At 33.2% G+C, this 25,448-nt stretch overlaps 2 protein-coding genes across 3 annotated transcripts; both read right to left on the reverse strand.

Annotated features, from left to right (window-relative positions):
• Positions 1 to 1,891: 1,891 nt before the first annotated feature.
• Positions 1,892 to 12,985, reverse strand: LOC145004378 (chromatin remodeling ATPase BRAHMA-like). 2 transcript variants are annotated; one of them, XM_078963277.1, is made up of 14 exons: positions 12,305 to 12,985; positions 11,053 to 11,988; positions 9,217 to 10,479; positions 8,706 to 8,818; positions 7,883 to 7,970; positions 7,696 to 7,782; positions 7,520 to 7,612; positions 7,362 to 7,445; positions 6,848 to 7,051; positions 6,526 to 6,762; positions 4,484 to 5,974; positions 3,926 to 4,399; positions 3,451 to 3,684; positions 1,892 to 2,662 (listed from the first exon to the last, which is right to left on the reverse strand). In XM_078963277.1, exons 1-14 carry the CDS (start codon positions 12,467 to 12,469, stop codon positions 2,081 to 2,083), a joined length of 6,051 nt encoding a protein of 2,016 aa, XP_078819403.1. In that variant the 5' UTR covers positions 12,470 to 12,985; the 3' UTR covers positions 1,892 to 2,080. The 2 variants fall into 2 exon arrangements, with proteins under 2 accessions (XP_078819403.1, XP_078819402.1); XM_078963276.1 differs by having other exon boundaries at positions 11,053 to 12,000.
• Positions 12,986 to 19,375: 6,390 nt separating this feature from the next.
• CYSC1 (cysteine synthase C1) lies at positions 19,376 to 25,182 on the reverse strand. The gene is made up of 10 exons (XM_078962684.1): positions 24,905 to 25,182; positions 22,251 to 22,360; positions 21,694 to 21,751; positions 21,121 to 21,384; positions 20,922 to 21,059; positions 20,778 to 20,829; positions 20,360 to 20,439; positions 20,215 to 20,274; positions 20,046 to 20,126; positions 19,376 to 19,594 (listed from the first exon to the last, which is right to left on the reverse strand). The coding sequence occupies exons 1-10, from the start codon at positions 25,079 to 25,081 to the stop codon at positions 19,496 to 19,498; spliced, it is 1,119 nt and encodes a 372-aa protein (XP_078818810.1). The 5' UTR covers positions 25,082 to 25,182; the 3' UTR covers positions 19,376 to 19,495.
• Between the last annotated feature and the right edge of the window lie 266 nt (positions 25,183 to 25,448).

Here is a 25,448-nt window from a genome sequence, read left to right on the forward strand (position 1 = left end):
ATTTAATTTGGTGTTTGTGGTTCATTTATAAAAACACATATTTTGGTTACATATTGAATCAGTTATAGACCCAGAAGACTACATGTTAATGTTGCGTATTTTCTGTTTCGGTATTTTTTTTTTTTTGAAATCTGTCCCACTTTTAAAATGTGCATAACTCACTCACATAAAGTCGAAATTATTTGATTCCTTTTTCATCATGTAATTTAATGTTTGTACTTCAATTTAGAATGTAAAAAGTCATAATTTGGTTCCGGTTCTGGTCCCGATTTTTCAGTTATTTTTCAAATTAGAGTCGGTTGAAATATTATAGATGATATGTTATCTTTCAGAGCTTGTAAATGATTCAATATTTAATCAAATTATGACTTTTTACATTCTAAATTGAAGTACAAACACTAAATTACATTATGAAAAAAGGAATCAAGTAATTCTGACTTCATATGAGTGAGTTATATGCATTTTAAAAGCAGAATAGATTTCAAAAAAAAATATTGTACTAGAAAATACGCAGCATTGATATGTTATCTTCCGAGATCTATAACTGATTCAATATCTAACCAAAATGTGTTTTTATAATCTAAAATGAACTACAAACACCAAATTACATCCTGGAAAAAAAATTAAGTAATACCGACATCATATGAATGAGTTATACACATTTTAAAAAAATGAGTCAGATTCAATAAAACAAAAAAAAAAATATATTGAAATAGAAAAAATGCAGCATCGATATTCTTTCTTTCGGGGGGCATGTGTCTGATTAAATATCTAACCAAAACATATATTTATACAGTAAAAAATGAATTATAAACTCCAAATTATATGTTGAAAAAAAAATAATCCGATTTCATATAAATGAGTTGTATGCATTTTAAAAACGGGAAAAATGTCAAACCGGGACCGGTTTTTATAAAAATAGAGAACCGGTAACTAGACCTTATTACCAATTCCGGTTCCGGTTCCAATCCGGTTACGGCGGTTATAATGTTAATCCCTAATGTGCATTAACTTCAAGGTTATACATTGTGCTTAAGTGGTGGTTTTGCTTGGTTTCTCATAGATCTCTAATAAACTGCATCCATTTACAAAGCAATTACATTTTCTCTATCAGTATGGACGGGACATTTTATTATTTTACTAAGAATAACAACAAACTTATAATTTCTTTACCATTTTCTGTGATAGTTGTCCAACTGAATATGCTTATGTGATAAATGGTGTGAGAGGATGAGAAATATTCTCGACTTGAAAAGATAAAGAATGTGATTACAAAGAAAAAGTGGTGTCAAATTCTTAAATAATGAAAACATTGATTTTGTGGTGCAATTGTGCAAGTAACTATAGACATCTTGCACATCTTATGAATTAGATTATGCATCTTACGACAAATTCCTGTATATAGTATTTTTAATGTTAGGCATTTTACGTATAATTTTACACATCTTATGTTTTAATTTTGTGCTAACTCAAATAAATTTGTACATCTTATGCAAAAACTAGCCCTTACATAAGATGCACAAACTTATACATGAGATACACTTAGAACAATCTTGTGATTCACATGATACAATAAAAGTTAACACATGAGATCCATAAGTTATTCCATGAAATGCACATAAATACATAATTATACTTTTTTTTTTGAACAATAAACAAAACCTACTACTCCTTGACTACTCCTAATTCCACCAATGCCTCAGATGATACTTGAACCTTGGATCACATGAAGAAAAGGCAACACCTGATAATCTTTTTTATACATGAGATGCATATTATTATGACTGATATGCAGCTAACCACAAAATTTGCAGGTTTTAAGCATATTAAGCATAAGTTTTTAGTGTTTTTGTTGTTCCAAAACCCATGGATACGGGCATAGGCATACATATTGATTATAAAATTATAAATAGAAGTCTCTTAGCCAAAAAGGCATTATGTTTTACATATATCGACACTACTAATATCGGACAAAAGCTTCATAAACAATCGCCCATGTGTACAATATCTGGTTGGTTCAACATAATATAGTCAACTCCCAGCCAAACCCTTGTAAATTAACAACACCCACCCAAAACAATCACATATGACTGGGCCGCCTTTTCCCTGCATCCGTCCTCATCCGCTTTACCGGGTTCGCCCAACCGACCCCACTCCCAGTCCCCGGAGACTGATTATTTGACCAACCCTGTTGACTTTGACTTTGACTTTGACTCAGTCGGGTTTGACCCGAGCTCCTAATTTCACGACCAATCCCCGTTGGTGAAACTGAACCACCACCTGACCGGTTGCCCGGTTTAACCGCCCGGTCTTTCCGTTTCTTCTTACAGATCACGAGCTCACCCGGATGGGTCAATCTCGGTTCATCTTGACCATCGATCGAGATCGAGTCCTTCCCGAACCTTGTGTCTCGTTGAGTCATAGACACAGGCCCACGGGAAAGAGCCCGTGGGACCGGGGTAGGTTGCGGGTCAACATCAAGTATTTGTTTTTGTCTCTTGGGTTGACCAAAAGGGGGTACGCCTCTTGGAGACGATGCGGATGCGGCTAATGAGCCTGAGAAAGTGAGTGCGCTTCGGGCTTCTCGGAAGTCGGTATCGGGAAACGCAATTTTTAATATATCGAAAAACAGATCATGCACCTTTCTTGCCTCCGATCTCACCTGTATTTATTTATTTATTTCAGATTAATAGTCATATTTGACAGGTTAATTTGATTTTTTTTTTTTTTTTTTTTTTCCAAAACGGTCACAAACTTTTTTTTGTACTCCTAACTTCTCTCAACAAAAAAGAATGTGCTTATTTAACCCATTTTTTGGGCTTTTCATACAAATATTAAATGCTAGTATCTGATTATCTATATTTTTTATTTTCATATAGAAAATTGTGTTTTTGTGCTTTTTAGTTTTTATACCATTTTTGGTGCTTTATTAAATAATAATACGATTTGTTTATTCATATTTCACACTTTGGATAATTTAGAAAACAAATTAAAATTATGAAAATCCTATTTTGACCAGTACATAAAAATTCATCATACTGTAGTTCAATCCGTTACTTGAATAAGAACTTTGTTTGAAAAAAGAATAAAATTACAAAAAAGCATTTAGTCGACCTACTGTTCTGTGACCTCTACTAATACTAAATTGTAATAGGAATATTATATATGAAAAATAAAATATAAATAATTAGATACTAGGCACGATTTTTTTTTCAGGGACCCTAGGTGTGGAAAAAAGTTTAGTGACCATTTTCAAACACAAAAAATTGAATTAATTGGTTTGCCATAGCTGCCTGGTCATAAGGATGTAGATGGGCAAAAAATTTGTTTAGGGAATAGGGACCAAGCTGGGGAAGTTGGAATAGTTGGTGGATTTCAACTTTTTTTTTTTTTTTTTCCATTTTCTAAACTACGTATGTGTATTAAATCAGAAGAAACAAATGGTAATACCTCATGTGAAAATCCAAAATACTGCATTCCGCTTTTCAACATAACCTGCACGTCGGAAATCAACTCTGGAACGGAATTGTATTCCAGTCGATCCACACGAAGTTCAATCTTGTGCAGATCAAGAAGACCATTCCCATGAGTTTCAGTTCTTTTCCAAAGATCAGTCAACAGAGGAATAATTTGTTGACCTTCCTTATCGATTCTCCTTTGGATCTTTGTTATTACATTTTTGCACTGCAAGCACGAATCATAAAATTCAGTCCATGATGCAACTTAAGAGACATTAGGGGATTTTTTCCCCATTAAGTCCTGTAAGGGCAATGGATGATGTCTGTCCGTCTGAATGAGACTAAATGACTATTGTATCCTTACATCCCGACAAACAAATCTGAACTCTTTGGCTGAGAACCCATTCAGTCATTCTGGTTCAGATCAAGTAAAAAAGAAACAACGAAATACAAAAAGACAAATATACCCTTCTTTGGATAGCCTCGGACATCTTGTTCCCGCCGAGAGAAGGTCCAACTTTAGCATCCAAACTTTCTTTGGGCTCGTCTTTGAGAGGGGCAGAAATGGAATTTCCTCTGGTTGGTCTGACGGGAGCCTTATTATTAGAGTTTTTACGAGTAGGAAGAGGAGGAGGAGGAGGAGTTCTTTTGGTTTGAGGAATTACTACTGGTTTTTGTTCGGGTGGTTCGGTTTTTACATGTAATTTACTACGTTCACGTTCACGTTCACGGTCAGGTTGGAAAGGTAAGCGGGAATTAGAAGTAGGAAGGAGAGTTGGTTTTTCTTCAAACCGCTCAGTGGTTGCATTTCTTGGTCGAAGACGGATGCTTCGTTTCCGTTTTATATTCGGTTGCAAGACTTGTTCATCTTCACCCGATTGTTGAAGCTCCATATGAGAATCTCCATAAAATGCAATCTCACCTTCCTCCAGATCATCATGCTATTATTTCAGGATGCAAGAAATCAGTAATATCACTCGAGTCAAAAAGCAGGTGAGAATTTTAAAAAGAACACATATACATACCGTCCTTTTCGAACGAGAACCAGGCCTAGCATCAAGTGCAGAAAGCGAACCGAACTTCTGAGAAGAAATAGAAGGCGTTGCAATCGGCATCACTTTCCGACTATCAGAGGATGACCCGGAAGACCGAGCTTCTAGAAGCTTTGCAGCATTAGGTGCTCGGGGATATTCATATCGGTTTCCGGTCGCCGGAATATCCTCTTCCGATTGGCTTTTTACAGTCACCGGAGTTTCATTTTCGTTCTCATCATCTTCGCCTTCTCCTTCCGATGTAGCCTCCGAAAACTCCTCAATATCATCATCTAACTCCGCATAATTCGGGAATTTTTTATCTTTATAACGCCCTCTTCTTTTTGTAACATCCATTTCAGGCTCGATATTTTCCGGATAAATCATGTTCTTCAACGGTTTTTTCGATAAACGTGCGATTGTAGCGTTCACTTCGCGGGTCCCAGCGCGTAACCATTTCGGGACTTGATCGTACCGCGTCATTTCATCGGACCAATCGAATTCCTCATCCATTTGGTCAAAAAGCTCCACTTCTTCCTCACTTCTTGCAATCATTCGGTTGACTTCTTGTAATGAGGGGACATCGTGTACGGTTTCTTGGTATCGTTCTTCATCGCGTAACAATGTTTCTAAAGTCGATCGTCTCTCTTCGTGTGTTGTTCTTTGATCGAATCTTCCCGCGTTTATAACTTCATCCGCCATATCGATTTTGTACTGTTGAATGTTGTTTCGTATGAGACTCTCGATTGACCCGATGTAACGGTCTTTTCCGGCGAGGTCGTCGTCGGAATCAACGATTCCGGAGACTCGGAAATTGTCTTCTTTTTCATGACTGGAGACTTTGTCAACCACGGCTTCCATGTAGATGACTTTGACTTCTCGGGTCTGCCCGATTCGGTGAGCTCGGGCAACCGCTTGCTCTTCGTTTTTCGGGTTCGGGTCAGGGTCGTAGATGATGACCGTGTCGGCTGTTTGGAGATTCAACCCCCGCCCGGCTGCCCGGATGCTGAGTAAGAAGATGAAGCAATCGGTATCCGGGCTGTTGAAGTCAACGATAGCGGATTCACGGTCATCTAAACTTGTTGTTCCATCGATTCTTCTGTAAACAAGCCTTCTCCACTGTAAATATTCTTCCAAAATATCTAGAAGTTTTGTCATTGTACTGAATAGAAGCACTCGATGCCCTGTGCTTTGAAGTTTTATTAATATTCTGTCAAGAATAAATAATTTGCCACATGATCGAACGAGGAAATCTTTGGAGAAATCATTGAAATATGGGTAATTGAGTAGAGGGTGATTGCAGGCTTTTCGAAGCTCCATGCATCTGTTATTTAATGGTTTATATGTTTTTGGTTGATACATTGGACTCTTTTGAGCCTTGCGTTTCTCATCTTCCGGGTCGACCCGAATTGTACCCGTGGATTTGATCCAATCGTAAACAGCACCCTGAATTGCCGACATTTTACACCGCAAAATGATGGAAATCTGCAATAGTAAGATATAAACTTATTTGTTAACTAGAACATACTACTACCATTTTTTCTCTTATAACATCCTACTTTCAACTGTTTCCTAGCATTGTACTTTATAAAAATCTACTCAATTATAGCATTGTACGTATGATTTTTTTCTTATTAATAAATTTACTTTGAAGTTTTTATTATTATCACTTTCAAGAGTCTACCCAACTATAGCAGTGAAATAGTTTTGCAATTCGATGACATTGCTATAATCGAAATGCAAGAAATAGCAAATCCCTTTCATTTATTTGTTATTTAGAATATCCACTTTCATTTTTTCTATTACAGCATCATACATTCACTTTTTCATATTAAAGCATTGTACATCTAAAAGATTATAGCATTGTAGTTGCGTTTTTTTCTTATTAATACAATTAATTTTTTTTTTTTAAAAAGCACATCCAACTATAGCAATAAAACGGTCTTGTAAATGGATGCATTGCTATAATTGGGTATATATCTCAAAGTGCAATGCTATAATAAAAAAATAAAAAAAAAAAAAAAGTAAGCGTGTACCTTTGGAGGAAGTGAGCCTTCAACATCTTCAACACGGCGTCTAAGCATAAAAGGCTCCAAGATTTGATGAAGTCTGTGTATAATGATGACCTTTTTCTCAGTTTCTAACCAATCATCCTCAGCTGTGACTGCTTCTTTTTGAAAAGGCTTTGAGAACCAATCATGAAAAGCTTTTCTATTGTCAAAAACTTCTGGAAGTAATAGGTTCAATAACGACCAAAGTTCTTTAAGATCATTCTGCACAACACAAAATGATGCATTTGCCCTTGAGAGTCTTTACAGATTATTATCGAGTGATGGGATTTGGAAAGCGATTAAAAACCTGCAGGGGGGTCCCGGTGAGGAGAAGTCGTCTTTGACACCTGTATTTGTCAAGATCACGGGCTAAAACCGATTCTCTGTCCTTCATTCTTTGAGCTTCATCAATTATAATATACTTCCAGTCAACTCTTGAAAGCTTTGACCGATCATACATGATGAACTCATAGGTTGTCACCAGCACATTGAATTTCATGGCACAAACTTCCTGAAATTTTTGAAGAAAAAAAAAACAGTCACACCGATAGAACTTGTAAAAAGAAAGAAAAAAAGTCACAAAAATGACCACAGTTGGTTCTTGCCATCTTATGATCTTTTTTTCTAAAAAAAATTTGAAGCAAGTTTTTTTTTTTGTGGTGGGGATCATTCAAAAAGGTAAATTCTGCAGCAGAAAATGATTTCGCAGGGGTCCCATTGCGCGGAATATGTGGTCATTTGTGTCAAAAGTCAAAAAATTGGTCATGTTGTTAGATACATTTGGTCATTTTTGTGATTAAAAAAAAGTTAAAAAGACGTACCTGAGAGAAGAGTTTTGAGCGTTGATCCTTGTTACCAACATAGTAAATGCAGGATACATTTGGCAACCAACTATGTAACTCACTCTGTTCAAAACAAAGTTAGAAAAACATAAAAATAGAAATACAAAATTATAAAAGTTCAATGAAAATTAACAAACCTTCCAATTCACGAGAACAGCATTTGGAACAATAATAAGATGTGGGCCGTAGTTGCTTTTGAACTCCATTAAATAAGCAATTAATGCCATAACCTGTACAAACAATACATCACATCATCATCATCATACACACGAAACAAAACTACTAAAAAAAATTTGTTTTTTTTTAAACCTACCTGCACGGTTTTCCCAAGACCCATTTCATCGGCCAATATTCCGTTTAATTTATTGTTGTACAATGAAAGCATCCATTGTAACCCAACCTGAAAGATCAATCAACTTATTATGATATCCAGATACATTCTAAAGCAACAAAATAAGCCAAGATCAATTTCAATTGATGTAGAAGATAAAGTGACATACAAGCTGATAGTCACGTAAAGTTCCACAGCGTAACATTGATGGCTGCCTTATCACCTTTTCATTCACAGCATGTGCGAGAGTATAATACCTGTTGCACAACATAAAGGACACATTTTTAAAATGCAATAAATAGCAACGTACTTTCGTTTATTTGTTTATTATAGCATTACTTCCATTTTTTCTATTATAGAATTCTACTTTCAATGTTCTCTTATTAAGGCATGCTACTTTGAAAAGGACTTTCAACTTTTCTCTTATTATAACATTTCTATAATTGGGTAAAGTTTTCAAAGTACAATGTCCAAATAAGAAAAACTGAAAACATAATGCAATAATTGGGTACATTTTTCAAAGTAAAATGCCTTGATTAGGAAAAAAAAATGGAGTACAATGCTATAATAAGAAAAAATGAAAGTAAGATGCGATGATAAACAAATTGATAAAATGTGATGCTATTTTTAGAAAGAAAAAAATGCAAGAAATAGCATCTACTTCCTTTTAATTTATTTCATTATAGCATCTAACTTCCATTTCTTTCTACTACAGCATTGTACTTCTAGTTTTTTTTTCCTTTAATTATTAAGGCATCAAACTATGAAAAATCTATGGAGCCATTGCATTGTACTTCCATTTTTCTCTTATTAGGGCATTGTACTTCCATTTTTATTCTTATTAGGGAATTGTACTTTGAGAAGTCTACCCAATTATAGCAGTGAAAATGCTTTATATTCAGATGATGTTGCTAGAATTGGGTAGATTTTTCAAAGTACAATGTTATAATAAGTAGAAATCAAAGTATGCTGTTACTTTTTGAACAACTTACTTGCTAACAGATGAGCCATCTTGTGGGGCATTCATTTCAGAGAAACGATTTCTTATCATAACTTCCTCTCCAGCACAAGAGGCTGCAGCTCTCACTTCTTCTTCAGATAAACCCTTCACCAACAAATACAAAATTATCAAACAAGGATATATAAATAAAAGTAAATAACATTTTTGGTCCCTGAATATAGCTGATTGTTTCAAATTTGGTCCCATCTGTTGCAACTTGGGTCCTTATTTGAGTTTTTTGTAACGTTTTTGGTCCCAATTATGTAAAAGGACTATATTTTTTTGGAGAAAAGATGCAAAAATTAGACATACTCAGGGACCAAAGACAGTCATTTTACTTGGAACAGGGACCTAAAATATGGACCAAAAATGCAAAAGAAAATTTTTTGGAACCAAAATTGTAAAACTCAGCTATACTAAGGGAACAAGAGTGTGATTTACTCTAAAATAAGGAATTCATAGCTAAAAAAAAAAAAGCAGACATATGACATATGTAAATATACCTGAGCTCTAGCAGCAGCAGAAGCAGCATTCGCGACCTCAGCAACCTCCTGTTGATTCTTTGCAGCGGTAATTTTGCTCCCAAGTTTTTGGAGATAATCTTCCGTTTGTGACAAAAACGATGAAAGAACCTCGTACCTCTCAGCCGCCTCACCAGGCATACTGGTTTGTTGTTCTAGAAGAATTTCTCTATACCTTTCCACATCATTATTCTTCAAAGCCTCCATCCTCTTACTTCTATCATCATCTTTTCTCTTTGAAAACTCCCTCAACATCTTCTCATGATACTTAGCAATCCCCCGATTCCTCTGAGTCCTCGCGTCACGTATCGCCCAATGAGATTCTAGAAGCTTCTTCCTCCACTGAAAAATTAATTTCAATTGTTTTTCCCGAATTGCCCTTTGAGCAGCGTTCACTTGCCGATTCATATCGTTCCGTTGTCTTTCACATAACCGGATAAATTTCCGGTAGGGTCGATCCGGCATCGACATTATCTCTTGTTGTTCCTTATCAACTCCTTCCCTTACCCTTTTCTGTAAATCTTGTAATTTCAATTTCTTTTCTTCGATTTGTAACCTTAAAACAAGATCCGGTCTTATTCTTCTTCTTTCTAGATTAACTGTTAGTAAATCGTTAATCTTTTCAATACTTTCGTTTCTTTTTTTGTTGACCACTTCGACACCCTCTTGAGAAATCAAATCTTTTAAGTCGTACGCGAGTGTAAGATTGTTATTGTTGCTGAGCATCATGCTTGACCCAAAAGCATCATGCTTTCGGGTAAAGAACGGAAAGTCAAACAACGGGCCATGGTACTTTTTAGGCCCAGAATCTTTCGGTTGAGGTGGATTTGGGGGACCCGCTTGTAAAGGTCGTTTACCTTGAACATTGTCGGGGACAACAACCGGGTCTGAAATTACCGATTTACCCTTGTCCATTGGGCTGTCACTTGTAGGAGGTAAAGTTTTTGGAATCACAGGTTCGACCTCGTGTTCCTGTTTAGAAGGAAGAACAGGTGGAGTTTCCTTCTGCATTGATGTACCTTGTGCATTAACTGTTGTGGCATTCTCCTCGTGAGCTTCTCTTTTTACATTGTTTACTCCAGCTTGAAGATCTTTTTCGTTGGACTCTAAATGTCCTGTCTGGTCATCAGGTTGACTTTTTACATTAACGGTTTGACCGGGGGAAGCTGACTGTTGAGTTTGTGCTTCGAGGGGCGGTGGGGAAATAGCTTGAAGTAATTCATTCGGTAGAGTTTTATCTCCTTTCTGTTTTAAACCATATCAACAAGTCCACAATAAAAAGGCAAAAACATTATCCACCAAAAAAAAAAAGAATTCAAAAAGATTTCATTGATGCACTAAAGTAACAATCTTTTTGGCAGACCCACAAAGTGATTTTGGACAAAAAGCAAAAAAGCACTTTTTTTTGCATTTACATACCTGCAACGTGTCCAAACTCATTCGTTCTCGAAAATTAGTGTTTTTTGGCATTTTCTTCTATTAAAGCACTGTACTTTGAAAATTCCACCCAATTATAGCAAATCCAATCAAATACAAAACAACTTTCACAGCTATAATTGGCATATTTTTCAATTATAATGTCCTAATAAGAAAAAGTTTGGAAGTACAGTGCTATATTGGGTACATTTTCAATCTACGATGACTTAAAAAGAATAAAAAAATCATAAGCGCAATGCTGTAATAGAAAAAAATGAAAGTGGGATGCTATAATACACAAATAAATGTAAGTACGTTGCTATTTCTTGCTTTTATCCCTTTTGTCAAGTGGCAAGTGTTGTTGGTTTATAAAATAGTTGCTCAAATATCAATTTAGGGTACCTTTATACGCCTAAAAGCTAGTATCTGTGCCTTAAGAACATGCAGTTGCTGTTTTGTAAACCCCGAATGTGGTCCCCGCTGTGACACCTGTCCCTTTTGAGCATTTGGAGGTCCAGCACTGTTAGATGAAGCTGTTGGTTGTGGAGAAGATCGATTCATCTGTTGACCGGTCAACATGCTCTGGTTCATGCCCATGGATGATTGTGGAGGTTGCATAGATGACAACACACCACTACCCTGCCTTAAAGGAAGCTGTTGACCTTGACCTTGCCCTTGACCAGGATTTGCATTGTTGACTAGTAACGGATTTGATGTTGAACCAAGATGACCTGGCGGCATGGTCTGCTGACGTGGCTTGGTGGACCCTGAAACATCACCAGAACTTTTGTTTTGTAGGCCCATGTTGCTTTCATTCGCCTTTTGCATTTTTGCTTGCATAAGAGGGATTAATTGAGCCACAAAATGAGCATTTTGAGGAAGTGAGAGATCAATGTTACGTTCGAGAGCCAATGCCTGCATTGCTTGCATTTGAGCAGCCATTGTCATATTCTGTGTCCCTTGTTGTGGGGCCATCATGGGGCGGATATTATTCCCCTGCATCAATTGACTGCCAGATGTCGGCACAGCAAATTGTTTCTGGTTTTGGGTTTGATCGGAAACTGCCAGGTGTCCTTCATCTGTCGGTTTCTTGGACAATGATGTTTGTGGCTGATCTTTTGAAGGCCCCACTCCTGCCATTCTCATCTTCTGCTGGTTTTGGAAAGCGTACTGAGCATATGCTTGGTGAACGGGATTCATCATGTGTTGATCAAAACCCGGATTCCGATTTTGCCCCTGTTGCATTTGAATAGAATTGGCTCCTCCCAAGACTCCTTGAAGATTTCCAGATTGATACGCTAACATTGCTTCTCTACCTTCAGGGTTTCGAAGCAATTGCTGTTGCAATGACTGCAAAAATTAATTATTTTGTTTATAGTTCTTTAAATCATAATAATCACCTTCAGACTGCACATCTAAACACCTCCTATCAGTACTCAAATCCTCAATTCATACTTTTGTGGCCAATTGAATGATGGCATTGATGACAAAATTGGTAAAGATTCAACAACTGGAACATAAATTGATGACAATATGGACAGTAAATAAAAAAAATCAGCTAGATGATTTCATAAATGAACTGACTTACTGTTATTGAAGTATACAAGCTATTTATAAACAGAGAGTGCTTTCAGTAACTACAAAAAGCCCTAACCTGTCTCTGCTGCTGCTGCTGTTGCTGCATTGGATCAAACCCCAATTGGGGAGTGGAGACAGCCGATGATGAAGATGACGGAGATGCGGAGGAGGATGGTGGTCCGGGCACCATGTTTCGCCCATGCCCACCCCCTCCGTGCTGGACCCCGCCACCGGATTGCATGCAAAAAAATTATATTTTTTTAAGGAAGTTCCTGTATTGAAAACCAACACATATCCCTCCAAAAATCCAACAGCTATCGTTTAAAACCTTTCGATCCCCTTCAACAATTTTCTCTCTCTACTCACTTTGTCTGTATAAAAATCAAAACTTCCTTTCCCAAATAAGAAAAAAAACGCCGATAATTCAGAAATGGGGTTTAATTGCTTTCAAATCAAATTGGGTGCGCCACTAGTGGTGATGGATCTTGATTCTTCAGACGGCGAGTCCCCGAAGTTATCGTAAAAATCATCTGATCTCCTCACTGACCCGATTTCTCTCTCACCTATTAGTGTGTGTGTGGTGGTGCTTGGATTGCAGTTTCACACACCAACTTTTTCGCAAATTCATCCGTCAAACCCTAGAACCGTATCAATTCTTACAACCGATATTTGTAATTTCTTTCTAAAACGAAACGGGTCCGACAAATTTGGGTTAACCCGAATGGATGTGAGCTCTCGTTAAGAACTCATTGCCGATAAATAAAAAGGAACACCCATTAAATGTACCACTAGGTCCGGTACCAATTATTCACCATTTTATGAATCTATATCTACGTATTTAAGTTATATTTATGTTAGGGGTGATTATGGTGTGGTATTATACGGTTTTAGCTTAAAACCGCAACTCATACTGTTAGGTGCGGTTTTTCTTTATATAAAAGTGCTAGGTGTGGTTTTATTGCGGTACGTTATTTGCGGTTGCGGTTTGTAATGGTGCGGTTGCGGTTTTAAACCGCAAATTACTAAAATAACCCAAAATTAAGAAAATTCAAATGTCTAAAATAAGTAAATAACTATATTCATTTAGCATCTTAAAAGTCGATAATATCATTTACTAATAAACCTTCGCAGAAGGCCAATAGCCATTTAAATGACACAAATTGCAACAAGTCAAAATAGAAAATTACAAGTTTAAACAAGTCAACAACATTAACCAATAAAGTGGACCAAAATCGATAAACTTGCAACAGAATAAAGAACAAATACAAAGTTTTTCCAGCTTTTCACTTTCCAACTATCGATAAGACAACAGACATTTTAGCCAACTTCCACAACTTAGCCAAAATCCATCATTTTCCACTAATGCTTCCTAGAAGGAAAAAAAAAATATATATATATATATATATATATATATATATATATATAAGTGTATTTGAAATATGAACAAACATATAAAGAAAACCTTACCGATTTTTAAATTCGTCATCTTCTCATTAAACTCATCTATGTCTTTATTCTTCATAGAACAACCGAGTTCAAGATCAACCCTTGTCCGTATTATCCAATCTTGTGTACAAATCAAAGCTTATGCGGTTTCGGTATTAAGTGAACTTCTATACTTGTCGATAACTCTACCACCCGTACTAAACGCCGATTTTGATGCAACTGTTGATATCGACATTGCCAAAACATGTCTAGCTAGTTTGGATAGTATAGGAAATTTGATTGAGTTTGTTTTCCACCATCCCAAAAGATCAATTTTTGGGTCTCTTTTTTCCTTTCTATCCGCTAGATAGATTTTAACCTCGGTCTTAATGTATTGACACCCATCATCAAACTTGTCAAACTCTAGCTCCAAATCAATATTCATCTCACTAATACTTGACTTTTCACCAAAAATCGGATATTATGAGTTTGGTACATTCTTATTTTCCTCTTTGCCCTTGTAATGATTAAACAACTCATCAAGAGTCTTAGTCACCTTTCCCACTATCTCTTTACTTTTCTTTGAACCCGTACCATGGACCAAATCAGTACAATAACCAATGTATGCAAGCTTGTTGCGTGGATCCAAAACAACGGCAACATACAAGAGATAATTCATATTATCTATGTTGTCTCAATATTTATCATACTTTGTTTTCATCGATAGGGCCATGTTTTTCTTTTGTTCATCTTGACTCAAGGTCATCCGAGTGATGGTGGCCTCCATTTTCACAAGTTCACGAAAATAAATTGATGTTACATACTTTGAAGCTGATATCTTAATTGTAACATCGGAAAATATTTCCAGGTAGTCGATCATGTTCCTAATTAAACAATCAAATATCAAAGTGTAAGTATTCAAATGATAAATATAAAATGCTAACTATATAAATCATATATAATAACATACCTAGCCGCTTGCCAATCAACACCACTCGAAGCACCAACTACTCTAGGTTTTCTTTTCCTTTTTCTTACGCTCGCTTCCACATCTTCCACCGTCTAGGTGCGAAAATAAGCCTCATAAGAAGGATCTATTATGTAAAGCCTGTTAGGAAAATAACACATGAACACGATGTTAGTTATCTAATAACTAATAAGGAAAGAAATCCTACATAAAAGAGCAATTTAATCTTCTCTAATAAATGAATGTTTTTTTTATCACATGTCACACTCTCATTCATTTTGTCACATGTCCTTTTATGGTTATTTTGAATTAATTTTTGTTCCATATGTAATTTTATGGTTTTCCTATTTTATTAAATTCCATACGGTATTTAAATTTAATAATAAATGCATATCAATTTCATTAATGAATTTTCTTTATAATTTCAAAATTTTAAAATAAAATCTCATTAATTTGCTTTAATTGTTTTATCTAAATGATTTGTTTAATTTAAAAAAGAAAAAAACACTTTATTTTTAGTAATTCAATATTTTTCTCATTTTTCTTATAAATTCAAATTTCTCAAATGTTTATACATATTTAATTGTTTTAAATACACTCATATAATACATGAGGCTCACACCTAGTCCTTAAAAAACAGAAAACGGCAATAGCGAATGACCATGTGTCAGTAGTTAGAGACACAGTTTGACCATTATGACCACATATGACCTACTGTAGTAAGTTACATACGGTCATAATGGTCATATGTAAATACTTCTAAAAAGTTTGTTACCTAGATGTGTATAAAAAAAAGATACTTACTCATACGTGAACAAACCGACAAGGTAAGAGTAAATTACACGAATGACCCTTGTGGTTTGGGTAATGTGTGTGTTTGGTTTCTACCTTATTTTTTAACTCAGATGATCCCTGCTGTTTTTTGTTGCACGTTTGATCATTTTCTTACCTCAAAATACTGTTGTACCCTTATTTATTTATTTTTAATTAATTTTCTTATTTATGTGTTTATTTTTTATATATTTAAAAAAATTGATAGACCCTATATATTTGTATATTCTAAAGATGGAAAGGAAATAGAAGTTGAGAAGGATGGAAGAAGAGATAGTGACTAGTGGGACCCAACTTAAATTTATTAAATATGGTTTTAGATTTAACGTGAGGAGATACTAGGGCTGTGCATGGGTCGGTTTGGGTCGGTTTTGGACCCCACCCCAACCTAACCCATAAATGATCGGTTTTTGATTTTCAGAACCCAATAGGGTCGGTCTGGTCGGTTCGGTTTCTCGATTTCTGATATCGGTTTGGGCGGTTTCTCGGTTTCTTGGGTTCAACCCATACACTTACGGTTTCTGGGTTTAAACCCATGGGTTTTGGGTTTGAACCCATTTTCCAGAAATGTAACAATTAGTTAAATAATTAAAAAAACACCTAAGCTTCTTTTATTTATTTTTATTTTTTTAATATATATATATATATATATATATATATATATATATATATATATATATATAAAATAATCAGTAAAAAGCATCGGGTTTGCGGGTTTGCTGGGTCGGTTTCTCGGTTTTAAAGAGGGGTTGGTTTCTCGGGTTGTTGGATCGGTTTCTGGGGACAAAACCGAAACCGAACCCGAAAAGTCGGTTTTTACAAATTTAAAACCCACACCGTCGGTTTGATTCGGTTTCGGTTTTTTCGATTTCGATTTCGTCGGTTTTTTTCGGTTTCTCGGTTTCTTGGTTCGGGTTTGCTCACCCCTAGGAGATACAAATATATAGGGTCTATTAATTTTTTTAAATATATAAAAAATGAATACATAAATAAGAAAATAAATTAATAAATTAAAAAGGGCACAATACTCTTTTGAGGTAAAAAAAATAAGTTATAAACCAAACGCACAACAAAAATAAACAGTATGGATAATCCGAGTTTAAAAAAATAAGTTAGAAACCAAACACACATAATACCCAAACCATAAGGACCATTCGTGTAATTTATTTTAGCTTTTCAATTTGTTCACATCTGGATAATTTTTTTTTTGTACGCATCTAGGTAACGAACTTTTTAAAAATGTTTATATATGACCATTATGACCGGATGTAACATACTACAGCAGGTCATAATGGTCATATATGTGAACATTTCCAAAAAGTTTGTTACCTAAATTTGTAAACAAAAAAAAATTTACCAAGATCTAAACAAACCGAAAAGTTAATTGTCTTAATAAATCTATTTATCATCAAACATAGGCACATATATAAATAGTACAAACAATCTAACAAAAGCTAAGTCGTTTGAAGCGGGAAAGTATTTTTGCTTTCTTTTTAATTATTTTTTTTTGCACTTGTCCTTGTTTTTTCTAGGATGATAATGGTCCAAGCACATTATGGTTGGGGCCTGATCGACAATACGATAACAAAAAATGCAATTTTTTATTAATATTTGTAGAAACGAGAATTCGTTCATAATTAACATAACACTTGTTTTACTTGTATTTTTATTTGATCATATTGTGTTAGCATCACCACTATGACGACCACCAAGTGCTACAAACAAGAAGAGTCGGCCAAGGAAAAAAGGATGAGCGCTAGTCATGGTCATGATGGTATATGGCTCACAATACGAAACGTACATCCTTTCTATAAATATGTAGAATCCATTTGAAACCATTATAAAGCATATGTTGATTTGATGTATACATCATGTATTTCACAAGTTAAATACTTTCCGGCAAGTTAAATACCTTCCGGATGTTTGATTATTAATTATGTATAATATATATATATATATATATATATATATATATATATATATATATATATATATATATATATATATATATATATATATATATTTATTTATTTATTTATTTTTAGTACTTTTTTACTCTAATAAATGAAGATTTTTTTTACCACATGTATCCTTCTTTTTCATTTGGACACATGATATTTTCTAAAAAATTTAAATTTTCTATTTTCCACTTGTCATTTTATTGAATTTTTTATTTTATTAAATTAAAATTTCATATTTAATATATAAGATAATATATATGTAAGGTATTTATTAGAAAATGGTTTATATATGTAATGTATCCAATATATGAAAGTCTCATTAATTTTAATAATTCAAAAAATTTCTCATTTTTCTTATAAATTCAAAATTTTCAAATTGTTCAAATTTTATATTTAATTTTTTTAAACAAACCCATGTAATACATGGGTCTCACACCTAGTTAAAGAATAAATGTTGATATTGTGGGTTGGCTATATCTAGCTATTTTCCATAGAATATGTAAGTACGCTGTTATAACAGGAAAAATATAAGTATATCGTTATAGTGGGTAAAATATTGTTAAAACCTTTTCATATTAAAGAGGCAACATTTATGTTATTTTTGTTCCTCATAAAATGTTATCCTGATAATGATGTCTGAATTAATGATGTATAAAAAATATTTGTGAATTCCATAGTTCCAAGGTATTTCATCAAACAGCTGGAGACTAGAGTGTACTAAAGGGATTGATGTCTTCAATAATAGAGTTTAGTATTAAAAGAAAGGCTACAATGGAAGGGAAGGGAAGATACAAGGAAATGAGTGAACATATACATGAATTTCATGTTTAGTATTGAAAAAAGAGGGAATAGAGGAGAAAATGAGTGACTAAACCTCAACGTCTTCCCTATAAACTCTTGTTGTTTCCATTTTAGATTTAGAAATTGAAGTGGTAACCACATAGTATGTAAACAGAGAGATTTAACAGAAATCGGGAAATTAATAATAATAAAACAATGATGAGGTATGTATAAACACATACTAAGTAGCATACTGATTGATGCAATTTTGGAGTGAGAATATCATTCATGATTGGGTTCACCAACTAAACATTGAAAATTATTAAGGTTTAAATAGTTGAACATTTTTCCTGACTTTTTCATTGAATATATAGCATTGTACTTCCAAATCTATCTTTACTATCTTATAAAAGAAATCTAACTATTTCTAAAAATAGATTGATTATAATAATAATATTTTTTTAAGACGTCCAAATGATGAAGCTGATAGTACAAGTAATCATTAATAAAATAATATTAAATTTTAACCATATTTTGAATTCAAATATTTATAAATCTCCTTATATTTCTCAACAATTTGATATGGTTTCCTCAAATCTCGGATTCATTCAAATTTTGAACCCTTTTAGATATCCTTAAATTTAGCATGTTGATTCAAATATCCCTCCAATCGCATATACCTCTTTGCTCCCTTCTCTACTATAAAGTCCACCGTCCAGGAACAAAAAATGACTTCATTTCCCAAATAACACCATAGTTTGATTATTTTGTCTTCGACGTGTACTTTCTTTTGTAACATAACATTTTTGTAGAGGAAACATATCACTAAAAGAATTTACACGCCCCGCCGCTTTGCGCGGATGCACTGCTAGTTTCTTATTAAAACAATAGACTTTGAAAAATCTACCCAATTATAACAGTGAAAATTTGAATGTATTCAAATGACATGGCTGAGTTTGTAGATTCATTGAGAAGAAGTAAAATTAGGATGCTACAATAAATTATTCAAAGAAAGTACATTGCTATTTCTTTCATTTAACCTTGATGAAATGTCATGAGCAATCCTAGCATATACCATAGTTCGAATATAACATTACCATTATTATTGTGACTACCCTATATGACTGCTCCATTACTTAATTATGTATTTTTCTGATTTTCTCACCCACATGGACCTCAATCATTGGCTGTTTGGCATGTTTTTTATATGAAACTGGAAAATTCACGATAAATGGTATTGAGTTTATCAGTTTGGGAAACATAAATATTACATTGCTCATCATCTTTAAACATAACAAATCAATTAATCAACTGAAACTGGTTGCATTTCTTCTGCTTCTTTCCTCAACTTCTCAAACAAAATAGATGATAAATACCTCTCTCCAAAACTTGCATGAATTGTCTGGACAAATAAATGAATAAAAATCACTACTTTTTTTTTTTTTTCCATAAAAATCGCAATGTTTAATATCTTAATAGAAGTATGTAACTATTGATTGGATCTGTAAAACATCCTTTTCAAATAAACAGAAAGTTGGAAATTTTGTATTAAATGTGTATAAGTGGTTTGCAACTTTCACATTGGGTAATTTAGTGATTGTCAATTTAATTTTTGACACTAGGGTTTGAATTTTGAAATGCTAATATTATATAGGCCTGTTTTTATTTTGGGACTTTGGGTGATGAATGTTTTTTTTTAAAGTAACCATATAGAAGATATAGTTTAATAAAACCATTAAATAATCAAACACAGAAAAAATTCCTCTTTAATGAATAATAGGAATATTAATCACGATTTAAATTAAAATTTGTAACTTTTTAGGAATTTTACAAGAAGAAAAAGAATTACTTACCACAATAAGTTTGCCTTTGTTTTCTGGCCTTTGAGCAAGTTTTAATGCTGCAACAGTATTTGCTCCAGATGATATTCCAACCTACAAACAAGAAATAACCAACTTTAACTAATTTTCTTTTATGGATATATTTTGTTCTAATTTTATCTTCCCAAACGATAATTCTTACCATAAGTCCTTCTTTTAAGGCCAATTCTCTGGCCATGTTAATTGCATCTTCACTAGACACCTGTAACGAATCATTATAGAGATTAAACTCTTTTAAAAATAATAACAATCAGAAATAAATTATGGATTTTTTTTGCTAAATTTACCATAAGAACCTCCTCCATTACATCCATGTCCAATATATCCGGCTTGAATCCAACCCCATTTCCTGTTATTTGATGAGGTCCTATTTGAAAGTAACCAGGTACAATAAGTTCATTTGATAAAAGTTTAAAAAGGGAAAGCATATAATGTAATGAAATTCCAAAAAAAAAAAAAAAGGCTAAATAAATCTTAGAGTAGATTACATTTATGCTCCTCCGGTATAGTATATTTTTGCAATTTTGGTTCTATTACAAACTTTCTCCTTATTTTGAGGTTTTCTAACTTTTGGATCTACGTTTTATGCAATATGACTATATTTTTGGAACCAGTACCCTAAAGTAGCCATTTTACTTGGAACATAGACCAAAAACATTATATAAGGACCAAAATTGCAAAAATGTAACTGAATCCAAATCTTACCTGGTTTGCCACCATTTAGCACATTGCTTTCCTCAGGCTCCAGTCCATAAATCTACAAAAGATAGAAAATTTGGACGAATTTTAAAAACAATCAAACAATTGTCCAAAACAAAGTCCTTAATTACAATATCTTAACAGTTTGACCTTAACGTCAGGATTTTTTGATTTAAGATATTGTCCAACGCCAGATACGGTTCCTCCACTACCAATCCCCATCACAAAAATGTCGACTTTACCGTTGGTGTCATCCCAAATTTCCGGACCAGTGGTTTCAAAATGCACCTATTTTCACATAACGATTGGTTTTCAATTTAAATAATAATAATAAAAAGACGAAAATAACCTTGGTGTTTGCGGGGTTAGAGAACTGTTGAAGCATGAAAGCATCGGGTGTTTTTTCCAAAAGATCGTAAGCTTTTTTAACAGTGCCTCCCATTCCTTTAGTTGGGTCGGTTAGGACCAAATCGGCTCCATATGCTAGCATTGTTACTCTCCTTTCTAAGCTTGTGTAAGAAGGCATTGTTAAAACCATCTTGTACCCTTTTAAAGCCGCCATGAATGCCATACTGATTCCCATGTTCCCCGATGTCGGCTCAATCAACACTGTCTGGTATAATTAAGTAACCATCAACAAAAATACAAATATTATTATTATCATATTTTTTGAGTCTCATATCTGCTACGCACGATCTGAACACTAAAGCCACTAGAAATATGTTTTTTTTTTTTTTTACCATATATCTGGCATGGTATCAGAGTGTAGCAATTGTGAGGACCTGACACAAATCTAGTCTAATCTGGTGTTTGTTGTTTGAGTCTCACATCAGCAGCTAGACACACACAGTCTCGTCTCATATACAAAAACTTGAAGAAGAATTATCAGAAAGTTTGTGTTGTAATTTTAAAATTAGATTACCTTTCCGGGTGTAATTAGGCCTTTTTCTTCTGCGTCGAGCATCATGGAAAGTGCTGGCCTGATGAAAAATTATCAAAAAGTTTGTGTGGTAATTTTAAACGATTACACATGGTTTAAAATGAATTATGAGACATATAAATGGGATATTCATAATAAAAATGATCTCTTACCACCAATTTAACAAATCACAAAAATGACCATCAATATAACAGACTAACCACTTTTTTCACCGATCACAAAATGACCACCAATTTTACAACTTGTCAGTTGCTAGATTTAAAAAAAAATATGAAATTGCTCCCTACCACAAAAACCCATACATAAATAAAAAAAATTATAATCCCTATTTAGGGAATTTTTTTAGTGTGGTTCTTTTTTTGTCGTGTTTGCAACCAATCAAAGGCCCAGGACGAAGCATAAAAAAAGGGTCTTTATCGTTTTTATAAGTTTTTAATTCCAAATGATCGTTATTTTTCTGGATTTACGAAGTCTTTGATTGATCTAGAAAAATGAAAAGGTTGACGATTTTACAAGTGAAATTCAGAGTGAGAAAAGACCTGTCTTTAATGCTAGCGCTTGGTTGGAAATGTTCTTGTTTGACTGCTATATATGCACCACAACCCTCCGTGACTTTGTTGAGATATACGAGGGGTGTTTTACCTATAATCTGATATTTAAAGGGTTAGATATATAAAAAAATGATAAATAAATACCCACACAAAAGTTCCTAAAGATTTAAATAAAGAAAATCATCGATCATCAAGTGTCTTAGCTTTGTTTGGAATATAATATTCAAAGGTTTATTTCACATACAAAAAAAATCATAAAATTGTAGTCTATTTATAAAAAAAAAAAAAATATACACAGGACCATAGCACAAAATACAAAATCATAAACATTTTTTTGGTTATGTGGACGCCTTTTATTTTTAATATTGTAATCTATTCTAAAAACTACAACACTTTTTAAAGTGAAGTGTCAAAGTAAAAGTAAGAAGGTGCTTTGCCTTTTTGTTATGTTGCAAAAGTAAAAAAATAGCATTAGTGTGAAAGTTCCAAATACCAAAATGAACCTTGTCTACTTCCACTAATCGTAGCATTAGTGGATGGCTTATATTTTCTCTATTTTAATAAATATCTAATTTTAGCATATAAACAAAATATATTACGTCATGGATGATTGTTTAATTTATTACGATCACGATGTTTAATAAATTTACAAGTAAATAATTTTTTTAACAATACATCAAGAATTTTTATAAGATGATCCGTATGTTTCATTATAAGTTGTTTTAAAAATAAAAGGTTAAGGTTAATCCATATATATATATATATATATATATATATATATATATATATATATATATATATATATATATATATATATATATATATATATATATATATATATATATATATATATATATATATATATATTACAACATTAGTTATTGAAAAATATTACAACAATTAAATATGAAATTTATTAATTATAAAGAATATTTCTCATATTTAATGCTTCTTATTTGTGTCTTTATGGCTTATATATATATATATATATATATATATATATATATATATATATATATATATATTACAACATTAGTTATTGAAAAATATTACAACAATTAAATATGAAATTTATTAATTATAAAGAATATTTCTCATATTTAATGCTTCTTATTTGTGTCCTTATGGCTTATATATATATATATATATATATATATATATATATATATATATATATATATATATATATATATATATATATATATATATATATATAAGTCATTCCAAGACTATTAAATGTTTATGGAAGTAAAAAATTTCAATCTAAATACACCATTTTTATTTCTCAATAACTACTTATATTGCTTTTGATCTACGATACTTTTGTCTAATTACTCGCTTATACTTATTGATATTAAAAAGGGTAAAAAAAACATATTAGACATATAACGGATCCTGTAATTAAACAACATCAAAATTGCCGCAAAAGATGTATTTATTTTGAAAAAGTTTATCTCTGGCTTTCTCATAAAATATTAAAATTACAAAACCAAATCGAGTGAAAATCTTTTGATAGTGACAAATGAAACAATTGCAAACTCAAATTATTTGGATTAGATTTTGAAGACGATAATAGACAAACAACAAGCTACACAAAACAGATAACGTGTAAGTGATTTTCAGAAAGTCGATTGCTAAATTTGCCAACCAATTTCAAATTATCGAGAATCTAATGAACACCTAAAACAAAATAGGCAAGATTTTTTTTTTCCGTTCAAAACAAAATCTAATATATATGGAGTAGAATTTGTATGTTTCATTTTAATAGATCCATCACTAGGGAGTTTTTATTTCATAATGATATAGACTATAATTATCTAACAAAATTAACAAAAAAACAGATATATTTTTACGAAAAACTAATTGTATTGATAAAAACATATATCAGTTTATTTATTTTGATTTCTAAAGTAAATAACATGTATATATGTTTGTGTTTTCATTTTATGTTAATAAATTACATACACATGTTTTGTGTTTCCAATTTTTTGATCAACGTCTATTATCTTTTTTATGTATTATAAGAATTGCAGGTAATTCATTAATAAATAAGAAATAGTATTGTTCAATAAATAAAATAATACTGTTGTCAGAAAGGAATAAAGAAATAGAAAGAGCACCATACATATAGTTACTCTAACGGAGATGACACCGGAGAGTGAGAGCGGCAGCTGGCGGTGTCAGAGGTGCAGTCAGGCGAATGCGAGGCGACGACCGGCAGAGAGAGAGAGAGAGAGAGAGAGAGAGAGAGAGAGAGTGTACAGAACCGGCGAACAGTTCGGCGACCGGCCGAGAATAACGATGAGTGGTGAAGGAGGTGGGCATTTGGGCGGCGGAGTTATTCTTTCCAGTGACCGGATCTTAACCTCAAAGATTGAGTTAGAAGTAGTAAATTTCATTAGTTTTTTTTGGTTTTTACAGAGTTTTAAGAGATGATTTCCTAGTTTATTTGGTCTCCTGATAAAATTAGATCTGTTTTGATTTCTTAAGCGATTTTCTGGATTTCAGCTACTTATTCTCTTAGTTAATTACCGGATTTTAAGAACTATTTTCCATATTGTCATTGAGATCAAAACAGGGGGCCAAAAGAGCATCCGCGAATAGAAACACAACATGAAAATAACGATAGATATAGATTATACCTGAGAAGCGTCTTTTTTGATGTTAGTACCAGGGAGATCTTTCGGCAGATCTCTGATTCTCTGAGCAAAGGAAGATTCCGGCAAGGGATGAGATGTGTAGAATTTAGCTCCGATCAAAATTTCTCTGGAAATGAAGAAGTTTCTCCTCTTGAGTACGAGCTTCGCCAGTGCCGCCATTAATGGAGTATTTTGGAAGAAAGTGCAGAATATGGCAGTCACTAGTCAGTAATAAAGAAATCGAAAGGCGGGGAGTGCAGATGGAAGAAGAAATATAAGTTTTTTATAGGGAGTGCAACTTTCATTTAAGCCCGCTGAAGTTTGCTCTTATTACACAAAGAGAACATGTGTACATGTGATGTGGTTTATCAAAGCTGGGAAGGGTGGACTCAAAGTTGACCATTCCTGGGGTTAAAATCAAGTGAATGCTTGGCAAATGATTAAATTCATATAAGGAAAAAAAATGATTTCACGTACCTACTCAAGCAATAAGCATCTACAATTTTTTATTTTTATTTTGTAGTTTTTCATAAAAAAGTAAACATTA

Source organism: Lactuca saligna, chromosome 7, assembly GCF_052625555.1.
Source record: "Lactuca saligna cultivar CGN05327 chromosome 7, ASM5262555v1, whole genome shotgun sequence".
Lineage (NCBI taxonomy): Eukaryota > Viridiplantae > Streptophyta > Magnoliopsida > Asterales > Asteraceae > Lactuca > Lactuca saligna.

Excerpts from the sequence above, each read along its gene's own strand:
- LOC145004378 (XM_078963276.1), bottom strand. The coding sequence starts at position 12,469 with ATGCAATCCGGTGGCGGGGTCCAGCACGGAGGGGGTGGGCATGGGCGA. Across the intron at positions 7,783-7,882 it reads CTTTACGTGACTATCAGCTT|GTTGGGTTACAATGGATGCT; the intron begins GTATGTCACTTT and ends TTGATCTTTCAG. Across the intron at positions 3,685-3,925 it reads CCGAGGCTATCCAAAGAAGG|TGCAAAAATGTAATAACAAA; the intron begins GTATATTTGTCT and ends TCGTGCTTGCAG.
- CYSC1 (XM_078962684.1), bottom strand. The coding sequence starts at position 25,081 with ATGGCGGCACTGGCGAAGCTCGTACTCAAGAGGAGAAACTTCTTCATT. Across the intron at positions 21,385-21,693 it reads GCCTAATTACACCCGGAAAG|ACAGTGTTGATTGAGCCGAC; the intron begins GTAATCTAATTT and ends TAATTATACCAG. Across the intron at positions 20,127-20,214 it reads CCTTAAAAGAAGGACTTATG|GTTGGAATATCATCTGGAGC; the intron begins GTAAGAATTATC and ends TCTTGTTTGTAG.